Here is a 23484-nt window from a genome sequence, read left to right as displayed (position 1 = left end):
CTGGCGGTTATATCTCCAGCAGACATTATATAAGAATCCATATTGTTACCAGTCGCGGCTGCTGGTGGGGGTGAGGGGGGGTTGGGGAAGGATCACTTAAAAAAATGAATCGCTTTCCTCCCGGCTGACCGGCTGGCCTCCTGCCTCCGCCGCCTCTCCTGCGTTCTCTTCCTGGCTTCTTGTGAGAAGCAGGAAGCACCAGGGCTCCCACCCTCTCCGTAGCCAATCACAACACTGCAATGCAGTGTTGTGATTGGTCTGAGCGCCGTGACACGCCTCTCAGCCTGGGGCTGTAGGGGTGGGCATGTTCTCCATTCAGGCTGTAATGCAGCCTGCATGGAGATCAGGGCATGACTGTTTTGGGTGGCCCGAGAGGGCCAAACCAAACAGTCATTGCGCACTTAGGAGAGTTGTACCACTCCTCCCCCGCTCTTCAGCCACGGCCCGCCACCTCATGCAAGCTGCTGCAGCTGGAGGTCAAAATCCAATGATAATAACGTTAGTTATCATTTTTTTTTTCCTTTCTTTTGCTGCTTTGAGGCAATGGGGCGACACTCCTCTGCCTTAGCGGAGGGGCCACCACTGACTGTTACGCATCATTCACCCAACAATTGACAGTTGCTGCAGCAACTTCTAAGTATATGAATTCATTTACTAATGCAATTATGAACCCTAGTGAGGAGGTGATTTATTCTGGGTGTAGGAGGACAGCAGTTATTCCTATTTGCACACCGTCCCTGAAATACACTATACAACCACAGCAAGAAAAATAAGCATACTATCATTCTCATTATCAAATGTTTTAAACCATGCAGCTAGCTCAGTTGAAAATATACAGCTATCGGATTAGAGAGCAGTGGATCTGCAAATTAATTTAAGCGGTGGCAGTAGCATACATGTCTGTAGTGAATTCTGCATCAGCTCAATCAGTGATGAGTTTTAAGAGAAGCACAATACCAATACCTGATTTTTGAAACTCCTGAGTTTAAAGAGAATCATAATACCAATACCTGCTTTTTATAAATCGAACCAATGATTTGTATTTGCTTCAAATTCCACATTTGCACATGAAAGCGTCTAATAAACAATAGCAAGAGAATGTAATCCTCAGATATAGATATTGTAAAGGCAGGTTGTTTATCTAATTTCTTCCTTGGAAGGCAGTCAGAAAATCCAGGTGGTGGGTTGAGAAAGATATTCTTGTTAGTCGAGACATCATACATTTTGGCTGATTCCCAGAGCAGTTCTGTAGGTGGTCATGGAGTTGCAAACAGCTGTGTTGAATGATTAAATTCACTGATGGGCGGATGTAATTTATCTCATCCTCCTGGATAGCATTTTTAATTGCATTTATACAAATTATTTATTTTCTTTTCCTCTCTTTAAGAGTTGTGTGCTGTCCAATCACTTCATAAAATTACAAGAAATATGTTTTGTTTTGCAAATAGTATTTTGGGTGCTCATGATGTCTTGCTCTCATCACTGTAGTCACCATTTCATGATAAATGCTTTGGGGAGAAGTTTGTCATCTTCCTAATTATGTGTGAAAGTTTAGAAATGCAGACTTTGCATTAATGAACAGTTTTCATGTTCTAACTTTTAGACTAATAGCATAAAAGTTATATTTCACGCTCAGTCACAGCTTGAAATGCCTGCAATACCTCTTGGCTGGTGTACAGCACATGAATCCTGTGTGGTGCAGCTATAATATAAATAAAAAAGTGTAATGGTACGGAGGGTGTTATCATCTGGTCTGCTCCACCAATTATGTTAAAAGATGACTGTTAAAGCTGTGTCGCAGGAAATGGCAATGTAACTGTAAAATGCTGGAAAGCTAGTAGAAAAGCTTCAGAACAATGTTTTGATGTGCACAGCAAAAGTGTAGCTGGCCTATGTAGAAGTGCACATATCTCTTTTGTGACCTGTGAAAAGTGCCATGGTCCAAGGGGCATGGCTAAGCATATTATTATGAAGGTGAGTTGGGTAGGTCCTTCATCAAAGGCTACTCAGGGGGATTGAGTAGTGGTAAACTTCATTAACAAATACGTTACGCGGTCCCTACTGCATTATTTCCAGGTCAACTTCTCCAACAGTTTCTAGATCTCTGTACTCCAGATAGAGCAATTCTATAGTTTTTATTCAGGTCCATCTGAAAAGGCCAAGGGAGCATCTTTCGTTGGTGCATTGGGCCTCAATAAGCCAGGGCAGCTAGATAAGAACGGGATGGGGTTATCAAACAGATTTAAGCCCCTAACCCGGCTGGCTGATTTGGAATCTTGCGACTGACTGCCAGCGGTAGCCGTGACCCAGCCACGGGAGCCAGGACATAAAGTCTACCCAAAAATGTCAAGATAGGGGTGTTGTAGCAAGGGGTTCCGCACTCACCTTAAAAATAGTTACATGGAATATATCAGGCGTAGGTTCAAAGTTAAGTAGTTCAGATTGCTTAGCCCAGTGGCAAGATTTAGATCTTTCATGTATTCAAGAAACGTGGGCAACTGAACCAATATTTTTAGACAGGTTTCGCTCATTCCAACCAGATACGCTCCCATCCACCTCTGGAAGAGCAGGGGGGGAGGGGGCTGTTGACTTTAATTGCAATCACGTTCCTTATGAAAATCATTAAGTTTCAACACCCATGTCCGTATATTTCCATATTCTTCTGATTGAGAGGAACAGGGATTGGGATTGGTTATCAGTGAATTTTTATAATGATAATTTAGGGGTAATATGAAGGATGTTGTGGAGCATTTAGATGTCGAAATTCAAAATAGTATGAGCGTATCATATGGGAAAGTTGTGAATATTTTGTGGTTTGGAGATTTTAACTCCCAGTCATGCAAGTTCAACGAAAATAGGGTATGTAGTCTTGAGGACACTTCAGGAGATCCCATCTGTCATTTTACCCACCATGAATACGGCAACAGTCTAAATAAGTTGTTAATTTTTAGAAACCTGATAATCATCAACAAGGTAAACCCTAATACAGATGACCTAGTTAAGACCTTTTCAAGAATTGACTACCAATCAACACTTGATTTCGCAATAGTGTCAGGCTCGTACTAAACAAGTTGAAATAAAGCCATCCCCAATCAGTGATCATGCAATTCTCTTCGCCTCGATGGAGATGGGCCTGAGAAATGTATTAGCCACCCATAAAATCAGTAAACCCATCCTGGGCAGGAAAAATGGCTTCCAGTTACCGTGGAATCAAATAGTTAAAGGGAAAATAATCTCGCTAATTCCAAATAGCAGCTTAGAGGAGAAATTCACCTCCGGTTTTGGGATTCTTCTTGGCTAAGTAAAAAATGCACTGATGTGTGCAAACAATCTAATGTTGCCCTGCCCCACCCTATGGTTCGGCCACTCCTGCACACAGTCACTAAAATCTCTGCATAAAGCTCTGAACGCACGCCCGCAAAACAGTGTTCTAATAGCATCTCTTAGGAAAAGTTACCTGGGAGCCAGGAAGTTAAGGGAGAGAACTTTGAAAGAAAAGGCGTATGAAAATTTAGAAAAGGCAGCAATTTTTAAGTCTGGGTGTGATTTATGGAAAACAATTAACGCCCTGTTTTTCAAAAACCTTGAAGATCCCACACTAGACGTTCTTGTGGGAGAAGCAGACTGGGTGGCCCACTTTGAGCTTGTTTTTGGCTCAGGGGAGAATGGAGCAGCTGAAGACCCACCTGTATCCCTCCCCATGACAAAGCATTTGACATTCTCTTTGGAAGAGATACAATCCGGCCTGGGCAAATGTATAGGTGGGAAGGCCCCGGGCCCAGACGAGGTCCCAATTGATCTGTTTTTAACTCACCAGGAGCTGTGCCCCCCCCTTTCTCACGAATGTGCTAAATGCAATAGCAAAAACAGGCCCCCTACCAACATGGTCAACTAGTATAATAATCCAGATTTTTAAAAAGGGTGACAAGAAGAATGCTCCGAATTATCAACCAATTTCTTTATTGGACACAAAAGCAAAATTAATGGGGCGACTATTTCTACACAGGCTGGAGGAGTGGGCCAGGGAGAAAAACATAATGAATCACAATGTGGATTTTTAAGAAGGGAAAGGTACAATTGATCAGTGTTTAACCCTAAGCGTGACAATTGACAAGTACACTAGAGCTAAGGGTGGTCAAATATTTTTGGCATTTATAGACCTCAGTGCCGCTTTTGATTCCGTGTCCCATACTAAACTATGGGACTTAATGGACACCATGGGGATCGATCCGGCTATAATAATTTTTATTCGCCAGTTATATGCAAGTGCTAAAGCATCAGTTCGGTACGGCAAAAGTGGGGAATGCACTCTCCCTTTTAAGATCAGTCGGAGAGTAAGACAAGGGTGCATTCTTGCCACCTTCCTATTCTCCATTTACACTAACGGGGTTGCGGAAGCAGTTAGGGGGTCAGCAACTGCTGTAATCCGTTTTTGATGGCCGCAGCATTCTGATACTGGTTTATGCGGACAACACTGTCCTGATTGCCAGAAGAGGTTTGGCCCTCCAGCGATTATTAAGGGACTATGTTGCCCTTATTGCCTCATTAGATTTACAGGTTAATGAGTGGAAATCCTTCATTTTTGCACCAAGGTTGGCAGTGGGAAAGAAAATCCTTCCTTTCATGGCGTCATTCGGAATTTGGAGTTGGTAGATTAATGTCCTTATTTTGGGGTTGTTTTTGATAAGTCACAGTCTTGGGTAAAAATGGTTGACAATAGGGCTCTAGGGATGAAGAGGAGTGAAGGGGCAATCACAGCCTTCACTAGAAGGCTGAGATTAAAACCTATTAAAACTATCAAAAAGATTTACCAAGCTCAAATAATCTCTGCTGCCTCTTAAGGGGGAGGTGTTTGCGGTATGGCATCTGTAAGCATTCTCCAAAACCTGGAAGAAAGTTTCTTTAAGGGTATAGCCTCTCTCCCTAATTCCTCCTCAAACTATACTTGTCACAGAGAGTTAGGCGTGTCCTACCTGATGGACAGTGTCAAGTTAGCTCCAATTATGTTCTGGCATTCAGTATGGCGCAGGGACACGGTGAACCTAAACCAATCGATTATAAAAAGAAAACTGCCTTAGAACAGATAATTGGCAAAAAATAGCATGGCTACATTATGTGGGAAAGACCCTAACTGACATAGGGATCAAGAAATTGATTGAGAAGCCAAGCGCTTGCCAGAAAATCTCTAAGCTTGAACTTAGGGCCTCCTTCTTGAAAAAGGTCTCTTTTGACCATTATGAATCTAACAGCCTAAAGAAACTTGTTATTCTGTATTTACAAATACCCCCAATTTTAGAGTGAGCGTATTCTTTTTTTTTTAAAACTCTTTTTATTAGTGCAGGTGATCTCTGTGGTCGGTACATGTATACAAGCAGTATTATTACAGTGTTACATCTCCAAGAGCACACACAAAATACCATTATCAAGGCATAAGGGCACAAGATGGAATTATTATACACCATGTTAGGGGGTAAGCGGTTCATCAAGTGAAGGGATCAGGGGGGTTCACATAGATTGCCACGGAATTCGTTCCACTTTGATCAGATCGCTATCCATTTCCGGGGCAGCCCCAAGCTACATAGACTGTCTTTTCCTACAGCATACACCAGTCCATGTCCTTTTTCCATGCACCAAGCTTTGGAGGTGCTGCTGCCCCCCACATTCGAGCTATGTTGCGCTTAGCTATCATCAGGCCAAGCGTCACCCAGATTCTGCCTTTCGCTGTCAGGTCTGTGGGCTCCCAGATGTTTAAGAGGCATCTTTTTTTTTCAAGCCGGAGGTCCAACCCCCAGATAGCCCTCATACAGTGATGGACTCGCTTCCTGTAGGCTTGGATCAGAAGACACTCCCATATAATATGCGTGAATGAACCCACCTCTCCACACTGCCTTCTACATAGCCTTTCCGTGCTTCTGCTCATTAATACCAGGTGGGTGCAAAAGATGTAGCTGTGATGCAAAATTTTCAATTGTATCAGCCGTAATTTGGCCGATATTGCCACCTCTTTAGGGGAGGAGAGCACTTCCCTCCATTCCTCGTCGTTGATCTCTAGACCGTCATTTTCCCATTACCGCCTGAGTTCGAGTAGGGGGTCAGGTGTGTGGTGTATGAGTTTCTTGTATGTGAGGGAGATGGCCTTGTCCTGTAAGAGACGGTCCAGCAGTCTGTCCTCCAGGGGTGAGGATTCGGGAAGTGACGTTCCGGGTGGAAGGTTTGCAAGGAGCCAATGTCGTACTTGTTCATATCGGAAAAACTCTTCGTGCTAGTTCTTACGTCTGCTGCAGTGAGGCAAATGATACCATTCCTTTTGGTCCCCATAAATCCTTGATGCGGGAGATCCCAATCCGGTCCCAGTTTCTGAACCCTTTAGTGCAACCCAATGTGCCTAGCTTCTCCGAAACCCAGAGCGGAGTAGCCAGCGTCAATCTGTTTGCCCATCCCAGACTGCGGCTTACAATATGCCAGAGTTGGACCGAATGTTTTGTGGGCCCAGTGAGGGGGTATTTATCAGGTGTGGAGTAAAGAACTGTCTCGAAATTCCCACCCGGGAGGAGCCATCTATCCATCCCGTAGCCAGGGTCGTCCCCACCGCAGTATGTGCCCTGGTTGATAGCCGAGAGGTGGGCCGCCCAATAATATTTCCTGATATGTGCTATTCCCCCTCATACCACCCCAGTGTAAGCTTATGGAGTGAGATACGCAGCGTTCCCACCCACAATAGATTCCTCTGGGTGGTCTCGATTTCCATGAAGTACTTGTGCGGGACTGGGTCCGGGTAGTTCTGGAGGGCGTATAAGAAACGCAGCAAGGTCATCATTTTAAAAAGAGATGCCCAGTAGGGACAGCGGAAGCTTCTTCCAGGTGGCTGTGTCCCTTTTGAACCTCTGTAGAGGGGGTAGGAGATTTCTCTCATATCGAGCCGTCAAGTCGGTGGTGATAAAAACCCCTAGATATTTAAACCCCTCTGTGACTATTTTGATCAGCCAGCCTCGCGGTACCGTAGGGGGACTGCCATGTAAGATGTAGAGCAATGATTTCCCCCAGTTAATACTGTATTCAGATTTTCTCCCGAAACTAGTAAAGATGTCTAATAACACCCAGAGTGATTTGTACGGGGAGGCAAGGTAAAGGAGGATGTCGTCCGCATATAGCGAAATCCGGTCCTCCCACCCATCATCCCACTTAAAGCCTCATATTGAGCGATCCGGTCGAATCCAGGCCGCGAGCGGCTCCAGGGAGAGGGCGAATAGCAGAAAAGAGTGGGGGCAACCCTGTCGCTTCCCTCTCTCCAGCGTGAATACATCGGAGATCTTATTGTTGACTACCGCCTGGGCTAATGGCTCAGCATAGAGGAGTCGCACCCATCCGATGAAATTTGGGCCAAATCCCAGCTTTTTAAGGGCCGCCGTCATGTATGGTCATTCAAGTGTGTCAAATGCCATCGTGGCATCTAGTGAGACCACCACCGCATCTTCCTGGATCGTGTGGGAGCGTCCCAGTACCCCATGGAGACGTCGTAGGTTAAGAGCGGTATTGCGGTGTGGAATAAAGCTTGGCTGGTCCGGGTGAATCAATTTGGTAAGAACCGGTTGGACCCTATTTGCAAGTAGTTTCGCAAGGATCTTGGGTTCGGCGCTGAGCAGTGCTATCGGGCTGTAAGAGGCACACAGCTCTTTGGTTTTCCCCTCCTTTGGGATGGCCACTATCGTGGCTATACGCTGGTCTCTCGGCAGTTTCCCTAGTGCTTTGCTGTCCTCAAACATACGCTTGAGGTAAGGACCCAGACCGTCAGGTTTGAGCTTGTACAGCTTAATCGGAAGACCGTTAGGCCCCAGGGCCTTTCCAGACCTGAGGTCAGTAATCGGCTTGGCCAGCTCTTCCGCAGAATGCGCACTCTCCAAGGCCTCCTGATCCACATCAGAGAGGATAGGCATCTTAATGTCGGCCAGGAGAGCAGAGAAGTCCTCCTCTGGGAGTTCCGACCCTCTCTGATACACCTTCTTGAAGTGTGATGCGAATTTTAGCACTATCTCCTGAGGCTCCATCAGGAGGGCACCCGACTCGTCCCTGAGCTCCGCCACTACCCTCTGCGATTTTTGTTTTTTGTCCAGCCAGGCTGTTAATTTACCCGCTTTATCACCCTGATCATACAGACGGCCGTCCCTGTCTCTCGCTAGGCTCTTAGTGGCGTCTTTGGCGAGTGCCCTGTACCCAGACACCTTGAGCTGCATCTGGTGCAGAGCCACCGGTTCATCCGCTCCCTGTGCTATCTCCTCCAGTGCGAGAAGGTCACGCTCGAGAGTGAGCATTTGCTTTTCTTCTTCCTTGCGCTGCCCCGCAATTGCAGAGAGGGCTTCTCCCCTGATTACAGTTTTTAATGCTTCCCACAGGGTTGTAGGGGAATGCACCCTCCCTTCATTATCTTGGAAATAATGGTCAATCGAACGAGTCATCTTCTTTTTGTCCTCTGGGTTGTGAAGGAACCAAGGATTTATGGGTGCCACACAGCCAACCTTTCGTTCCCCAATAGTGAGATGAGCCCATACGGGGGAGTGGTCCGATATACCCCATGGCAGGTGTTCAATCTCTTGGATGTTAGTGTCGTGCTGTAGAGGCATGAGGATGTAATCTTATCTGGAGAAGGTGCGGTGTGGGCCCGAAAAGAAGGTGTACTGTTGTAGATTTGGGTGGTGCACGCGCCAAAAATCTACCAAACCAAATGCTTCCAGAAGGTTGGACAACCACAGGTGCCTTGCGCTGATGTCTCGAGGTGGGTGTCTATCTAGTTCCCCCGACACTACAGGGTTAAAGTATCTCCCCAGAAGAAGCTGCCCCTCTTGGAGGGAAAGGAGAAGTTTGCCCAGATCAAGGTATGATTGAGATTCAAGACCGGGTGGGATATACACTGTCACTAAATTTAGCATTTGTCCCTCCCATTTCCCGAATAGTACTGCAAAGCGGCCTAGGGGGTCTGTCTCTGTGTGTTCAATAGCGAGTGGAAAGTTCCAGCACACCAGAATGCCCACCCCTCGGGATCCTGAAGTTAAACCGGCATGTGTCACCATATTGTATCCCCACCTGTTGAGAGCGTGACAATTATTACCAATAAGGTGCGTTTCCTGTAATAGGACAACGTCTGGGAGGTGGCGTTTAACAAATTGAAGGACTATACCCCTTTTAAGCTTGTCCCCCAGCCCGTTGACGTTCCAGCTGAGAACCTTTAAACTCTTATCCCACCTTGTAGCCATCTTTGGAAGAAATTTCTTTGCACGCTCCACGACACCTGCAACACCGTACCATATCACAATTACGTTTCCTGCCCGACCTACTCACCTCCCCCACACATTACCAAACACAAGTGAACAACAGCGGAACTGTTGACCCCCCTGCCTCCCCCCACCCTGCCACGTAGGTTTAGAACGACCCACATCCCCAACCAGCAGAGCGCCTTTCGTCCCAAAAAAAAGGGAAAGAGGAAGAGAGGCCCCCACCTCCCCAGGGTTAACTATAAGTTGGGGAAGTGTACAGGCGCCACCTCCGGCCGTTGGAGGCCCGTCCCCATAAAGAAAGTGTCCTGCCAGGCATGTTCATTATCTCTGCGGAAAGGGCAGTGCAGCGCCCATCCCCCGTGCCGACCACCACAAAACAATGTTACTGGCCCCCAGGGACCGCAGGGCCACGCCACAGGTGCAGTTCAGGCCGTGGAAGTAGGAAGGCATCCGCAGCCCCCGATATCTAAGTCTGAGGTGTCCCAGTGGTGCTGAGCACCCTCTCCGATTGGCGGGCGCCGCCCATAGATCCCCGGAACCGTAGGAAATCATTTACGTTACTTCAAAGTTAGTAGAGGTCCGTAGGAGCAGTCATCTCCGTCTGTGAGGGCTCCTTAAAGTCTCTGCCCTGGATCTGGAACGCCAGGAATGCTGACTCTGCCTGTCGGTGACCGATCTTTCATCCGCCGATCCCGGTGACTTAGCATTAGGTTCTTTCCACCCGTCTCCTTTTGCCGTCGCCTGTGTCTGTGACGGAGAGTTGCATCCATCCAGCCTCTCCTGTGCCTCTGATGGGGTGGTGAAGAAGAGAGATTTTCCTCCGGTCAGAATCTTAAGCTTCGCAGGAAAGAACATCATGTATTTGATTCCCTTTTGTTGGAGTGCCGCTTTCATCCCGTCGAATGAACGCCTCTCACACTGTACTTTGAGTGTGAAGTCCCGGAAGAACCTAACTGTCGCGTTTTCATATTAGAGGTCCCAAGCACCCTGGCTGCCTGCAGGATGGCGTCACGATCCCTATAGTTAAGGATTTTAGCGATGATGGTCCTCGGTGGTGCCCCCGGCTTGGGCTTCGGTATTGGTGCGCGGTGCGCCCTCTCAATATTAAACATGGTTGAGAGCCGTTTCGGTTTCAGGTGGGTTAAGATCAAGTCCTCGAGATAGCGGTCCATGCTGGGCCCTTCAGACCCCTCCGGAACTCCCACCACCTGAATGTTGTTCCTGCGGGCCCTCCCCTCCTGGTCCTCGAGCCGCAGGGCTACTTGGCGGTGTTGGTGCACCAGGTCATTGACCCTCTGTTCCAGCTTTTTAGAGGAGGCCTAAAGTTCCCGGATGTCAGACTCATTGGTTCTGGTCTTGTCTAAAGTTTTGGTGAGGTCGGCCCGTATTAAGTTAATTTCAATGGACATTTTATCAATTTTGGTCTCGAGGGTGGTCCCCAAGATTTGGATGTTCGCCAGAATTGAGGTCAATGAGGGCTTGTTTTGCGCCACTTGGTCTCCAGACGTCCCTACCGCTTGTGGGCCCGCCATTTGGACCGCATATTTGTCCAGCTTGTTCGTTTGGATGGCCGCTGCACCCTTGGGCTTCATGGTGGCCTGTTCCGTCTGGTTCGTCGCCCACTAGGCTCTCTGCCCACTGGTGTTGAGGGCCGAGGGCTGGGTCTGTTTCCAGTGCCTTCTGCCGCCCGCGTCTATCTTCTCGCCGTTTAGCCCCCACCAGTCTCTGGCTTCGCCAGGCCTCTCCTTCCTGCGCAGTGTCGCTCACTCCCACGGCTCTTCGCAGCACTCAATCACGTAGGCCACCCCGTACTGACGCTGGCTCAAGGGCCACCATTACCGCCGAGCCCGGCCCCGTCGCGCGGGCCCAGGCGGCCCTGCCCGGTCTGCAGGCCTTTCCTCTGTCCTCCGATATTCAGAGGGGTGACCCCCCGACGTCCGCTGGGCGTATGTCCGCCTTACTTCCACCCACCAGGAGCCGTCGATCGTGTAGGTCCTGGGAGAGTAGTGGAGCCCCCCCGCCAGGGGTGGGTGCCGGTCTCAGGTGTCACCGCCTAAGGCCCGCCAAGCCCGCCAGCCTCCGCTCCCACTGGAGTAGGCCACCTCACTTCTCCGCTCTTCAGTCCACACCTCTGTCCCACCTGGGTCGGGCCCCCTTCCTCCCCAGCTCTCCGTGGGGTCAGTCCGTCCTGCAGCAAAAGGGGGTCTCACCGCCGCTTCTCAGCGCTTCCCAGGGCCAGCGGGCTCAATTGCCAGTTGCATAGTGTGTTGCGGACTATTTGGCGAGGGCCCTCCGCTACCGGCACTCGCCCAGCAGTTTAAAGGCCGTACAGGCCCCAGCAGTCCTCCCGCCTGCGGCGGCAGTGGGAGCACCGCTAGAGGCAGGGGGTAAAGTGACGAGCAGGCCGGAGCGGGGGCCCTTCACTCACCCCAGGTTCCCCGCAGGCCGCAAAGCCGGGCCATCACGTAGATGAGGAGGGGGAGTGGCCGCTCTCCGATGCTTGAACCGCGCACGCCGCTGCCTGGGACTCCGACGTTCTGCTGCCACGGAGGTTGCACGAAGCCACCCCCCACATGATGTCCGGCGCTGCTCACTTTCTCCCGACGTTCACCAGCACTCGTGAACACTGCCTGTCGGATACTGGACGGATGTAGGGGGATTTTTGGGCTCGGCTCCGGCGGAGCTCTGTTCTCAGGGTGCCAACATCGTTGGCGCCAAGCCACGCCCCGAGCGTATTCTTATCTAGGAATTACAAATAACTCCAAGCACAGACACATTTTAATCAGATTTCGAATTAATTTAATCCCTCTGATGCTGGGTTTTCCTGCCAATAAATATACCCAGTCCGACCTATCAGTCTGCCCTTGTGGTATGGTATCTAAGCAGTCTGATCGCCACATTGTTTTATTCTGTGCTTTTTATAAATATTCTCGTGCAAGGTATACTATCCCAATCCTAAAAATCTGTAATTTTAAACAATCTCAAGTAGCACTTTACTTTTTAACATCCCTCCCAGTTCCTTTTATATGTTGTTCAGTCGTTACGTTTTTATGGGCTTGTATGAACACTACTATGACTCTGCACTTTAGTATTGAATGAAATTTTCATGGCTCTAAAGATCAAGAACTTTTACGTGGACAGTCTCTTTTGCACTTTATTGATTTATATAAGACACTTAAGTTTATACCTGTGACGCTTGTGTCATTTCCCTTCTACTATTAGAACCCAATCATTTACTCATTTACCAGAGTAGTGGTGCTAACTGGTACAGGAGGACTAGCGGCTTTGACTTATAATTGTATTTTGCTTATTTGCACTCTGCACTCCTGTACCTAAATGGATTTGGTTTTTATTTTTCTAATTGATTTTATCTGCAGTTGTATTTTTATAACTTTTAATAATCATATGAGCTGCTAATGGTTTTACTCAAATTTACATTTCTGGTTTTTGTATAGTGAGTAATAGTTGTCTCCCTATTGTTTTGCTTTTATGGATTTATTGTTAAATCCAAATAAAGATTTATGACTGACTGGCCATGCAATACCTGCAGGTGTGTCACCCGCAAACAACTGAATTTACAACACGCGATAGGATGCTCATATAGGTCCATTTCACTGGGTAAAATACACTTTACAGTAAGTGTCTGAGAGGTGCAACTAGGCAGCAAGAGGACTTTCATACCATTATAACTTTTGTTGGTGTTACTAATACATTTTGTTTTACAACAGCAATGATGTTCTGTTACTTATTACAGACAAATCACACCACACAAGTTTAACACAAAAGTAGATAATTAAATCCTGTTTTCTGGACTGCCACCTTTAGAATGTGAGTCTGGCTCCCCTCACAGGAGAGAAAGCCACACCTCCTTGTCCAGAACCCCCTGGCACCTGGACAGGTAAAAAAAATTAGCTAGTGAGGCAGGCGTACCACCTCAAGGCTAGTACCACCCCTAAGGTGGACTAAACTGAGGTGGACACAATTTTTTACAAGTATCCATCTTTGTTATGGCATACTTAGGAATTCTGGGGCATGGTTATTCCCACTTCCCACAGGAGGTGGTTATATAGTGGGTGTAGTGACAGCAAGGGTCAGTAGCCCATTGGCTACTATCGTACACTCCCCTAGCTCACCTAAGTTCAGTATTTAGGGGAGTCCCGGGCACCAAAGAGAGATATCCTAATGACCAAAAAAGAGATAGGACATAGAAGATCCGCAAAAGCAGAGGGGAGAGAAGAAGCAGCTGACCTGGTACAAACCCCACAAGCCTATCTGCATCCCTCGTCAAAAACTGCGCCAAAGTCGAATCATCACGCAGCTGTTGACTCCAGAATCTTGGGAGGAATGCCTGCCTTCAATAAAGAACCAAGACCTCCTGTGGGATAGTGGAACTGTTCCCTGCATTTCGCAGCAACTCTAAAAGAAAGAACTCTGGAACCACCAAAACCGAACCACCAAAACCGACACCTGAAGCCGCCACTGCACCCGTCTCTCCAAACCCAATTATGTCGTGGTTTCTCTCCTCGTGGACTCTCCAATGTTGCCTGCAGCCGCTGCACCCAGGCCCCCTCTACCACGGCTGCTCCTTTAAGGAAAAACCTGATGCCTAAGTACACCCTTGCACCCGTATCCCCTGAGCAGTGGAGAGGAGTACCAAAGGTGTCCCTACATCCCCAAGCATTGTGCGGGCTTCGCCCCCCTGTTGCTTCAGCCCGACTGGCCTCCTAGCCAGAGCCTGCAGCCTTTTTCACAGAGACTGCTCTCCATAGAATAACGTTGGGCTCCCGATGCTGTAGTGCACCCTGCACCCAGCAGCGCTTGTGTTGCTGGTGGTGTACTGTTGATGTCACCTTGGACCTTGCCCACCACTCACTTTAACTCCTGGAGATTGGTCCCGTAAGGCGCTTTACAATACCTGTTTGAAGAACGTGTTCTTCCTTCCATGGGAAAACATTGCAGAATTGAAAAATGGCACTGTGTCCACTTTTTGAACTAAAAATTCATATTTAAAAACGTACATGCTATTTTTCTAAGTTGTTGTGGATCACCTTCTTGAGTCGTGTGTTATTTATTGATTATTGTGTGTATTTGGAGATGTCTTGCACTCCTCTCGGTTAAGCCCAAGGCTGCTCGACCACACTACCCCTAATTGAGCACTTTGGGATTGTTAGAGGGAGCCCCTGTACACTTATCAGCGGAACCACTGGATTCTTTACACAGTATATCAGATTATTGATATATCACACAAAGAGCCAGCATCCTACAAGTATTTAACAAAATTATACATATACTCTCACCAACAGCACCTGTCCTCAACATATTAATGAAGGCATCCCAGGTATTTTTTTAAGTACAGACTTTGTAATGTGTTTGTGCACGATTGTCTTAACTTGGGCACCTCTATCTAATTCTCTAACAAATGACAGTGGCCAGTACTATTTGATGTTAGAGTACAAAGACAGAAAAGGCTACAAGTATGATTCAGTGATGGCCAATTTATTGAGATACTTTTGGGAGTCATTTTCAGTTTGATAAGCACTGTGTAGGCATGATTGAATACACTTGGAGAACATTCGTATGCTGAGAGCTCGTGCATTACTCGATGTGATTCACTCCTGCTAATCTTTGAGACCTTCTTTAGTTATAAAATTACCTACTAGCAAGGGAGGGTGAAATATAGGTATATATTTAACCTGTTTCCACTTAGCATTATAACATGCCTTAAATAGGCTCTGGTCCTGCCCTGTCAAACATGTAGCTCCCTTGCTCTTTGAAGAGTCAAAGGAAGCTCTGGATTTACCCTGGTGAAGCCACAGCTGGCTTTACTGGTGTAAACATGTGACCTGGCTGCCCATGTACCACGGAGCCTCCATGTCACAGTGATAGTCCAGCTGTGTTGATGGTGGGGCAATCATCACTTGTTTTTCCTACCTGAGACTGCCATGCGAGGCATGTACGTACCACAAAGGGAAAAAGCACAGAGTCTCCCAATTTGGGAGTCTTTTATCAGAAAGCAAAACGTTTTGCCAAGCAGGTGTATCAATCATGAGACCCACGTGGCAAAGATTAAGGCCCTAATTACGATGTGCTTGAGTCTGCCCGACACCATTTCGGTGTTGGAACTGACCGGCTGTAGGTCGGCACTTCCAAAAATGCATATTATGATGCGACTACACATTGAGTGGTTGCAAACTCCCATTTCTCTATGGTAGCTTGTGCTGCAGGCGGACTATGGGAGCTTGTCCTGCAGGCAGTGTCCGCCTGCAGCACAAGCTCCCATAGAGAAATGATAGTTTGTGTAAATCCGTGCACTGCCGTGGAGTGGTGTGGCTCACTGGTTAGAGGCGGCAGACCCGGGAGCAGAGGACGGCCCGGGACCAGGGTTCAATTCCCGACGCGGCAGGGTCTTGGACCAGGGTCAACGGACTCGATAATTCTGGCCTCGGTGCCTACTCTAACTAGGGATCACACTCGGCAACTCTGGGCATTAGCTTGCCTCATCTCCACAACGGCCCCCCACATACGCCGGGGATGCCTGGTTTCACCTTGGAGATACCCAGTAGGGACCATCTCACAGGGAAAGCCAGGTCGGGTTCCCCAGCGGTCTACAGCGCAGAGATACTCCTTCGGGAGTCGATTCTAGCGCTTTAGAAACCCACAATCAATCAATCAATCACTGTGTGGCAGGCACCTCATGGTGCTGCCATGGTGCAGGGATTTACAGGGGGCACCATAGGTGTCCCACAGGCCCCCAACCGGAGGCCGCTGAGGGATGGGGCCCTGCTAGCGGCCCCCCAAGGAGCTTTCCGACAGGCTTTCCCTGTCGGAAAGCGCAACATGGAAAGCCTGTTGAAAACCAACTTCATAATCCCTACGGCGGAAATGCCGTACATAAGGTCAGCAGACCAGTCTAAATTGTAGTGGAAGTGGTGAATGGCTTAAGGGGTACTAATTTAATGCACCAGCCTCTGCAGTCCTTATTTATTAATGTGGTTATTGATGTGCTTCATTTTTAATTACAGCATCACGTTTGTGCTAGGAGCCCATCTGGATGATTACAGAGCTAGTAAATGTCAAGTGCTTGATGCAGCTGTGGAACAAGAGACTGTACCTTCACGTGATACCAGGTAAAACATTTAAATAAGTCACTCTTCACAGTGGTTAAATGCTTCTCACTTACAAATGTAAATGCACTGTTTGCCATCATTAGAGCACACTCGTATTCTTTAAACCTATAGAACTGATTATACCAGCATAATAGCATGTGGCTATATATTGAAAAGTGGCCCACTTACTTCTGAAGTGTCCCCAGTGACAAACTGGATTGGGAAATAACAAATCACGTTTCCTATTGCTGGTGTTTTCGCTGGAAACCTAAAGGCTAATCCAAGGATCTTTGTTTTGGATGAAGTTGAATAAATGTGCCTTTTTTTGTTCCTTTCATGAAGGTTTATAGAAAACTTTGCAACCTACTTTGAGTGCAATCCATAGCGATAATTGGTCACTGCTGAATACTGATACTGCACGGTGTGGTATTTATTTATCCTGTGTGCAACTATGTCACCATTCTGATGACAGAAAGGCGATAGTGTAGTAATGCAATATGTCTCTTCTCCTTCCCACCGACTCCGTTATGAGTTGCCCAGATTCAGAATGTGCAATGTCAGTCTGCAAAAATGGTGCCAGCCATATTTTACCAGCAGAAAATATTGTGGTCAAACAGTAGTCGGAAAGCCTCTTACCCCACAAGCTATATTCACAATTCAGGTATAAAGAAGAGTGGGCAGGGGAGAAGGAATAGGGGCCTTGATGTTTTTCACCTGCGCAGTGCCATAATGCATAGAAAGTCTCAACAAAATATAAACTCTCCAGCTTCGCTGGTATAGATGAGAGTAAAAATTAATTCACTAAGTGGTGAATATTAGTTTCCTAAGTCAAAAAAATACACAGGTGAAGGTGATTTCAACAAAATTTGGAAACCACTAATTCTGAATGCCTATATTGTACTGGAAATCTCTATCGGATTGAAGTCACATTTTGTAAACCCACAGTCAGATGTCTTTGACATAGTTGAAAGTATCTCAGCCTTTGTCCTTGTCTTGTTGGGATTTCTGTGGCAGAAGCCATAGGTGAGGCCAGTTGTATCTGGACTGGAAACTGCTCAAATCTATGAGGGTAAGTGGTGGATGGCGGTCAGCAACAAGGTAAGAGCAGAAAAGGCAAGTTTAAAGCTTTATCTCTAGATGATGGTTGAAGTAGCTTTTTATCGGGAATCTAGGACAAAACACTGACATCTTCACCTTATTTGATCAGTTGCTGTGTTCTGTATACCAGTCAATCACATCCATTTATTTTAGGTAAAAGAATACTCATGAAACAATATATTAAATATGAATAAATATTTCAGTAGCATTTTTTACAATCACATAATGATTGAAAATTGTTTCACATAATGGTCTTACCAGACTAAAAGAAGCTGAATGAGTAAAATAACAAGAATACATAATTGCAAATCATAATACATATGGCAAACATTCGACATGTTTTAAAACCATTAAGACTATCATATTTCGAACTCAATAATTTTTCACGCCTTATGCATGAGAATAAATTCTGTCTAGATACTGCAACAGACAAGTAGTCCCCAAGTGACTTAGGAAAATTATCAAGTTTACAGTTGTGATGCCCAATTTTCTGAAAAGTTGCTATGGAAAGCTATATCTACAAAATATGTAAAACAGCCAAAGGATCAAAGAGTGTCGTTCGATTTTGATTATCCACTCGCGGAAAGGGCAGCAAGGAGAAGCTTGGGTGTCCTTATTCCATTCGGTTGTAAAACTATCCAATGGTAATGTTCCCAACCAGAATGAGAATACTGTGGCAGTGTGGGGCACTATTTGTTCAAGATAGGTGTTCTACCCCCACTTTAGATTGCCTTGAATATAATTATGTTTTAATGGGTAGCCTGATAGACATGAACATTATTTGTCAGTCTGGGAACCCGGCAACATAAACTTGATTAGGACATTAACAGAACGTGTAATCACGATTGAATTTAACTATAGATAATGATAGCCAAGGAGCACTAAGAATGTAAGCGTCAAGTTTATTCAGCTCAGCTGTCAGTCCAGCCCTCTGTGAGTAAAGACCCTTGAACACCACCGATTCATGTTTCTTTCAGTATTGTTCTTAGAATATTTTTTACCCTAGTCAAGGAAATAGGTTTATGGAAATGGTAGTGCTGTTTTGCAGAAATCATGTCAATGGTAGCATCAGCAACATGTGGTCATGTTTTGGAAGTACAGGCACATATAGTTCCCTGCTGTTTAAAAAATTCTGCAGCATCTGGTCTGTAAGAGTTAATTCAGAGGGTGGAAGAGAATACAAGTATACACTAAAATAGTAAGACTTTTTTGGGACTTTATTTTTTTCCCTTTAATTTTCAGATTAATAATGGATTAAGGTAGATTCTTGAAAACTGACGTGATGAGGGATCAGGAGCATTGTCGCTGCAAGGCTGTTTCCGGTGCCTGATTCAGGGACGACTCTGCACCTCCCCCCATTTCCGGGGTGTCCCCTGCCCAACTTCATACTTTTTATAAAGCCCTCCATTGCATCTTTGGGCAGCCCGACTCCGCCGGCATGCCTTCAGAGTCCTGGGTCTTCAAAACCGGCGGCTCAAGTGGCCCCTGTTGATCCAGGCCTGGATCCAGATTGGCACCGGTCGATCTTACTCGACCTTCCCCGGCGCCGATCCCGGTGACGACACCACCGGTGTCGGCCATGCCCCCGTCCGACACCGTCCCCATCCTCAGCTGTTGAAGGCGGCCTCGCCCCAGGGTTTTGTCTCCCACCTCCAGGCTATGGCGGACCTCCTGTTTTTGTTGGGGTTCACTATCAATGTGCCGCAGTCACGCCTGACTCCTTCTCAGATGCTCCCTTTGATTAGAGCTGTTCCTGACACAGTGCAGTTTCAGGCCTATGCTCCCGAGCAGCGAGTCCGGGATATTGGGGCTATGGTACCGATGTTTCAGCCTCTTTCCTAGGTTTCGGTGAGATTGACCCTGAGACTGCAGGGCCTCATGCCCTCCTGCATCCTGCTGGTGGACCATGCCAGATGGCATATGTACGCTCTGCATTGGGACCTGAAGTTCCTGTGGGCGCAGCATCAGTGAAATCTTTCCGACTACGTCCTGATCTCGGTGGGAACTGCACAACAACTGCAGTGATGGTTAACAAACCACGCTTGGGTCAGAGGCAGATCCCTCTCCCTTCCCCAACCAGACCGCACAGTAGTTGTGGTACTGCAACAAGCAGGGCGGAGTGGGGTCATGGACCCGGTGTTAGGAGGCTCTTCGCCTTTGGACGTGGCTGGAACATCAGGGTGTGACCCTCTTGGTTCAACACCTGGCAGGCTCTCTGAATGCCAGAGCAGACTAACTCAGCCGCCGGTGGATCATGAATGGCAGCTACACTCAAGGCTCTTCCTACAGCTGAAAGTCTCTTTCAGCTGTGGGAAAAGCCTTGGTTAGATCTCTTCGCCACCAAAGAGAACGCGTAATGTCAGCAGCTCGGCACGTTTGAGGTTCCAAGCCGGTACTTGCTCGGTGATGCCTTTCGTCACAAGTGGAGCTGCAGCCTCCTGTATGCTACTTGGCCTGTACCACTTCTACCCAGAGTGCTAAAGACGATCAAGTGCGACCTGGCCCAAGTTATTCTTTTGGCCACTGACTGGGCATGTAGAGTAATGGTACCCCGAGCTTCTGAGCATGGCCATCGATCCTCCGATCAGATTGCCCCTTCGGGAGGATCTTCTGTCGCAGCTGCAGGGGACGGTTCTGCACCTGAACCTGTCTAGCCTCCATCTCCTTGTATGGAGATTGAGCGGTGACAGTTGGTAGCTTTTGACCTCCCACCCAAAGTCTGTAAAAATGTTATCTTGCCAGCCAGGCGTCCCTCCACTAAAATGGTATATGCCTGTAGATGGAGCAAGTTTGTGGCATGGTGCACAGCAAAGGCTGTGGATCCTCTTTCTGCCCCTCTTTCGGAGGTATTCTTCTATATACTTTCTTTGGCCCAGCAGAGCTCTGCTCTAGACACTCTTAAAGGCTGTCTTGCAGCTATCTCTGCCTTCCTTTGGCTGCCTGATCAGCCTTCCTTATTCAAGACCCCTATTGTAAATAGATTTTTTAAGGGCATTACTCATCTCTTTCCTCCTTTTCCTTTAATAATGCCACAGTAGGACTTAAATCTTGTTTTAACTAATCTTATGTGTACTGCCTTTGATCCTCTTAGCAACTGTCCTCTCAGGCTACTCACTCTGAAGACTGCCTTCCTTGTTGCCATCACCTCTGTCGTCAGAGTGAGTGAGCTTCAAGCTGTGTCTTCTAAGCCCCCTTTCCTCTCTGTGCATCTGGACAAAGTGGTGCTTAGGACGAGGCCCTCGTTCCTTCCTAAAATGGTTATACCATTTCACATAGAACAAGCGATCACTTTGCCCACCTTCTCACCTTTGCATCCTTCCAAGGAGGAGGAGAGACTTCACCGTCTGGACCATAAACATGCGCTATCTTTCTACCTTGACCGCACAAAAGATTTCCGGGTGGATGATCAACTCTTCGTTGGCTATTTAGGTGCCAAGGAAGGCCGGGCTTTTCAAAAGCGTACCCTCTCTCGATAGGTTGTCCTTTGTATTAAAATCTGTTATGCTTTAGAGAAAAAGGAACTTTCAGTGGGGCTCAGTGCTCATTCCACTAGAGCTACGGCAGCAACCACTGCATTGGCACGTGGAGTCCCACTTCTTGATATCTGTCAGGCAGCCATGTTGGCATCCGGAGGGGCGACTAGTGTGCCCGTTCAGTCCCCCAGGACTTTCTGGTGTGAACTTGGTTCGCAGACCCTCCTCTTGGGTTGGTATTGCTGGGGTATCTATTCTAAAGGTAAGGAATCTATAACTAACTGTCTCTTTCAGATGAACAAGTTACTTACCTTTGGTAACAATGTATCTGTAAGAGACATCTGGTAGTGATAGATTCCTTACCGCCCCACCCAGCCTCCTCGCTCTGCGAACTGACTTCTAGGGATAGGGACTCCCTTGCAGGGACCTAGTTGTTGTGCATCAGTGGTCAGTGTCTTTCATGGCTCTGCACTACTGGTGTGGTAAGTTGTGTCAGGACTGACGTTAGCGCCAGGGGCGGATTCTAAGTAGACACCGCAAGGTCATCCTGATGACCATGATGCTAACGACAGGCGCGTAGTCGACCAACACTACCTATTGACGTGCAGGGGTACTGCTGAAAAAAAATTATCCGTATCTAGTCTGACGCCTTGGGGAAATTTTAAAGGTAAGGAATGTCTAACTAGCTTATGTCTCTTACAGATATATTGTTACAAAAGGTTCGAGGCATGTGGGCTGCTAAATTCATATCTTAGCATTAGATCGCCGCCTAGTGTTGGGTCCGGATGATCGCACATTGTTGTCCTGGAAGAGTCTTCGAAGTATCCTGAGATGGGTGGCTCCTCCCCTGGACTACAGTGCGCATGGGCATCGGCTCCATCCCCAGATTGATTTTTTCCGCCATTGGGTTCGGATGTGGTCTCGACGTCTTTCTGTCGAAACCGAGAAAAACTTACTTTTAGCGGCCAAAAGGCCTCGATTTTTTGCGTCGGTATTGTCTGCGCACGGTCTCGAGTCTTCCGTCTCTTGGAGCCGGAATAAGCGGAGTTTTCTTTCGCTTTCTGAACTTTGAGGCCTTCTCATCGCGACACGACTGCAAAACTTGTCGGACATGGAGCGGAGCCCGTTTAAGTACTGCCCGCTTTGTGGGTCCAAGTACCCACACATCGATCTACACCCCGTCTGTAACAAATGCCTTTCGCCTGACCACGACGACGGCAAGTGCAAGGCCTGTGCGCAGTTCCGCTCAAAGAAGACCCTCAAGCTTCGGCGCGCGGCGCGCATGGAAGCTAGACAAGCGGCCCCGGATCCGGAAAACATCTTCGGAGACCAAGAAGAAGAGGACCAGGGTCATCATCTTCAAATCTCCCCACCCGAGACGGAGGTCGAGGCGGATCCGGGAGACGACGACGGAGTCGCGGGTCAAGGCCTTGAATACGTCGACGAGGTAGGAGACGACGATGAGATTTATGGGGCCGCGGCAGATAGCTCGGGGGACGAGCTCTGCCCCGAAGGTTACGAGGATACCGACCGGGTCACGGGATCGCCTGTTGGCCTTACCCAAGACCCGTTGCCGCAAGCCACGGCCCCGCCTTCTGGCCCGGCCACGGACTTACTTGCCGAGCAGACTGTTTCGAAACCGAAACCGAAACCATCGGGATCGACACCTAAGATGGCCGACCCGAAAACGAAACCGAAACTTAAGGACTCGAGTGTCCCTAAGATGGCTGCCGTACCGGCGAAAACGACTGTGCCCGCTACTCCATCGACTCCGTCAACCTCCGGTCCGCAGAAGTCGAAAAAGTCCGTCGATTCCGCTGCTGCAAAATCGAAATCGACGCCAGAGGAGGGGTCCTCTAAGAAAGATGGTCGGCACGGATCGACAGCTGCGCCGCCGTCCAAGCACGCCAAAGACAGCTCCAAGGAGGCTACGGCACGGATCGAAGACTGGCACGTCGACGCCCCGGTCCCAGGAATCGGGGTCGGTTACGACGGGATCTGCGCCTAAAGCGCACAAGGCCCACAAAGACGTCAGATCCGAGGGAAAAATCAGAACATCCTCGACGGCGCCAAAACAAACTGTGAGTGAGACGTCCCCCATCGCCGAATCACTACAGCGAATCAGGGAGAAGGCCTCTGCTCCGTCGGCTCCGATACCTTCGCCGCAGCCGCAAAAGGACAATCCAGCAAAACCTTCTGGGAAACTCCTCTTTATTTTGCCGCCGAAGGAGGCGCCAAAAGCCTTTTCCACCAAATCGGCGCCGAAACAGGTGATTTCTTCACCGGCTGGCCCTCTTCCACGTCGGGTACTCGAATCTGAGGATGATTCAGAGCATTTCATCGACGCAGACACAGGAAAACTGACCCTCTATAAGAGGAAAATCACTTCGGAGTCAGTGGACTCATATGTCATCCCACTGAAGAAGAAGAGGGTGCCCCTTGACGCTTCAGGCCTCATGGAACCAATCCAGCCTCCTCCGAGACGGAGCCCTACTCCCTCACCAGAACACTCTGCGGGTGAGGGGTATGATGAGGACG

General features: G+C 48.0%; 1 protein-coding gene across 7 annotated transcripts in view; it reads left to right on the top strand.

Annotated features, from left to right (window-relative positions):
• Positions 1–23484, top strand: part of MPDZ (multiple PDZ domain crumbs cell polarity complex component) — an 832961-nt gene that overhangs the window by 392700 nt on the left and 416777 nt on the right. For all 7 annotated transcript variants that reach the window (XM_078675896.1, XM_078675898.1, XM_078675897.1 and 4 more), the window contains one exon: positions 16292–16396. In XM_078675896.1, the coding sequence (XP_078532022.1) occupies positions 16292–16396 (105 nt within the window). The remainder of the gene's footprint in view (positions 1–16291; positions 16397–23484) is intronic.

Source organism: Lissotriton helveticus, chromosome 2_1 (genome assembly GCF_964261635.1).
Source record: "Lissotriton helveticus chromosome 2_1, aLisHel1.1, whole genome shotgun sequence".
NCBI lineage: Eukaryota > Metazoa > Chordata > Amphibia > Caudata > Salamandridae > Lissotriton > Lissotriton helveticus.
This window is presented reverse-complemented; position numbering and strand designations above follow the sequence as displayed.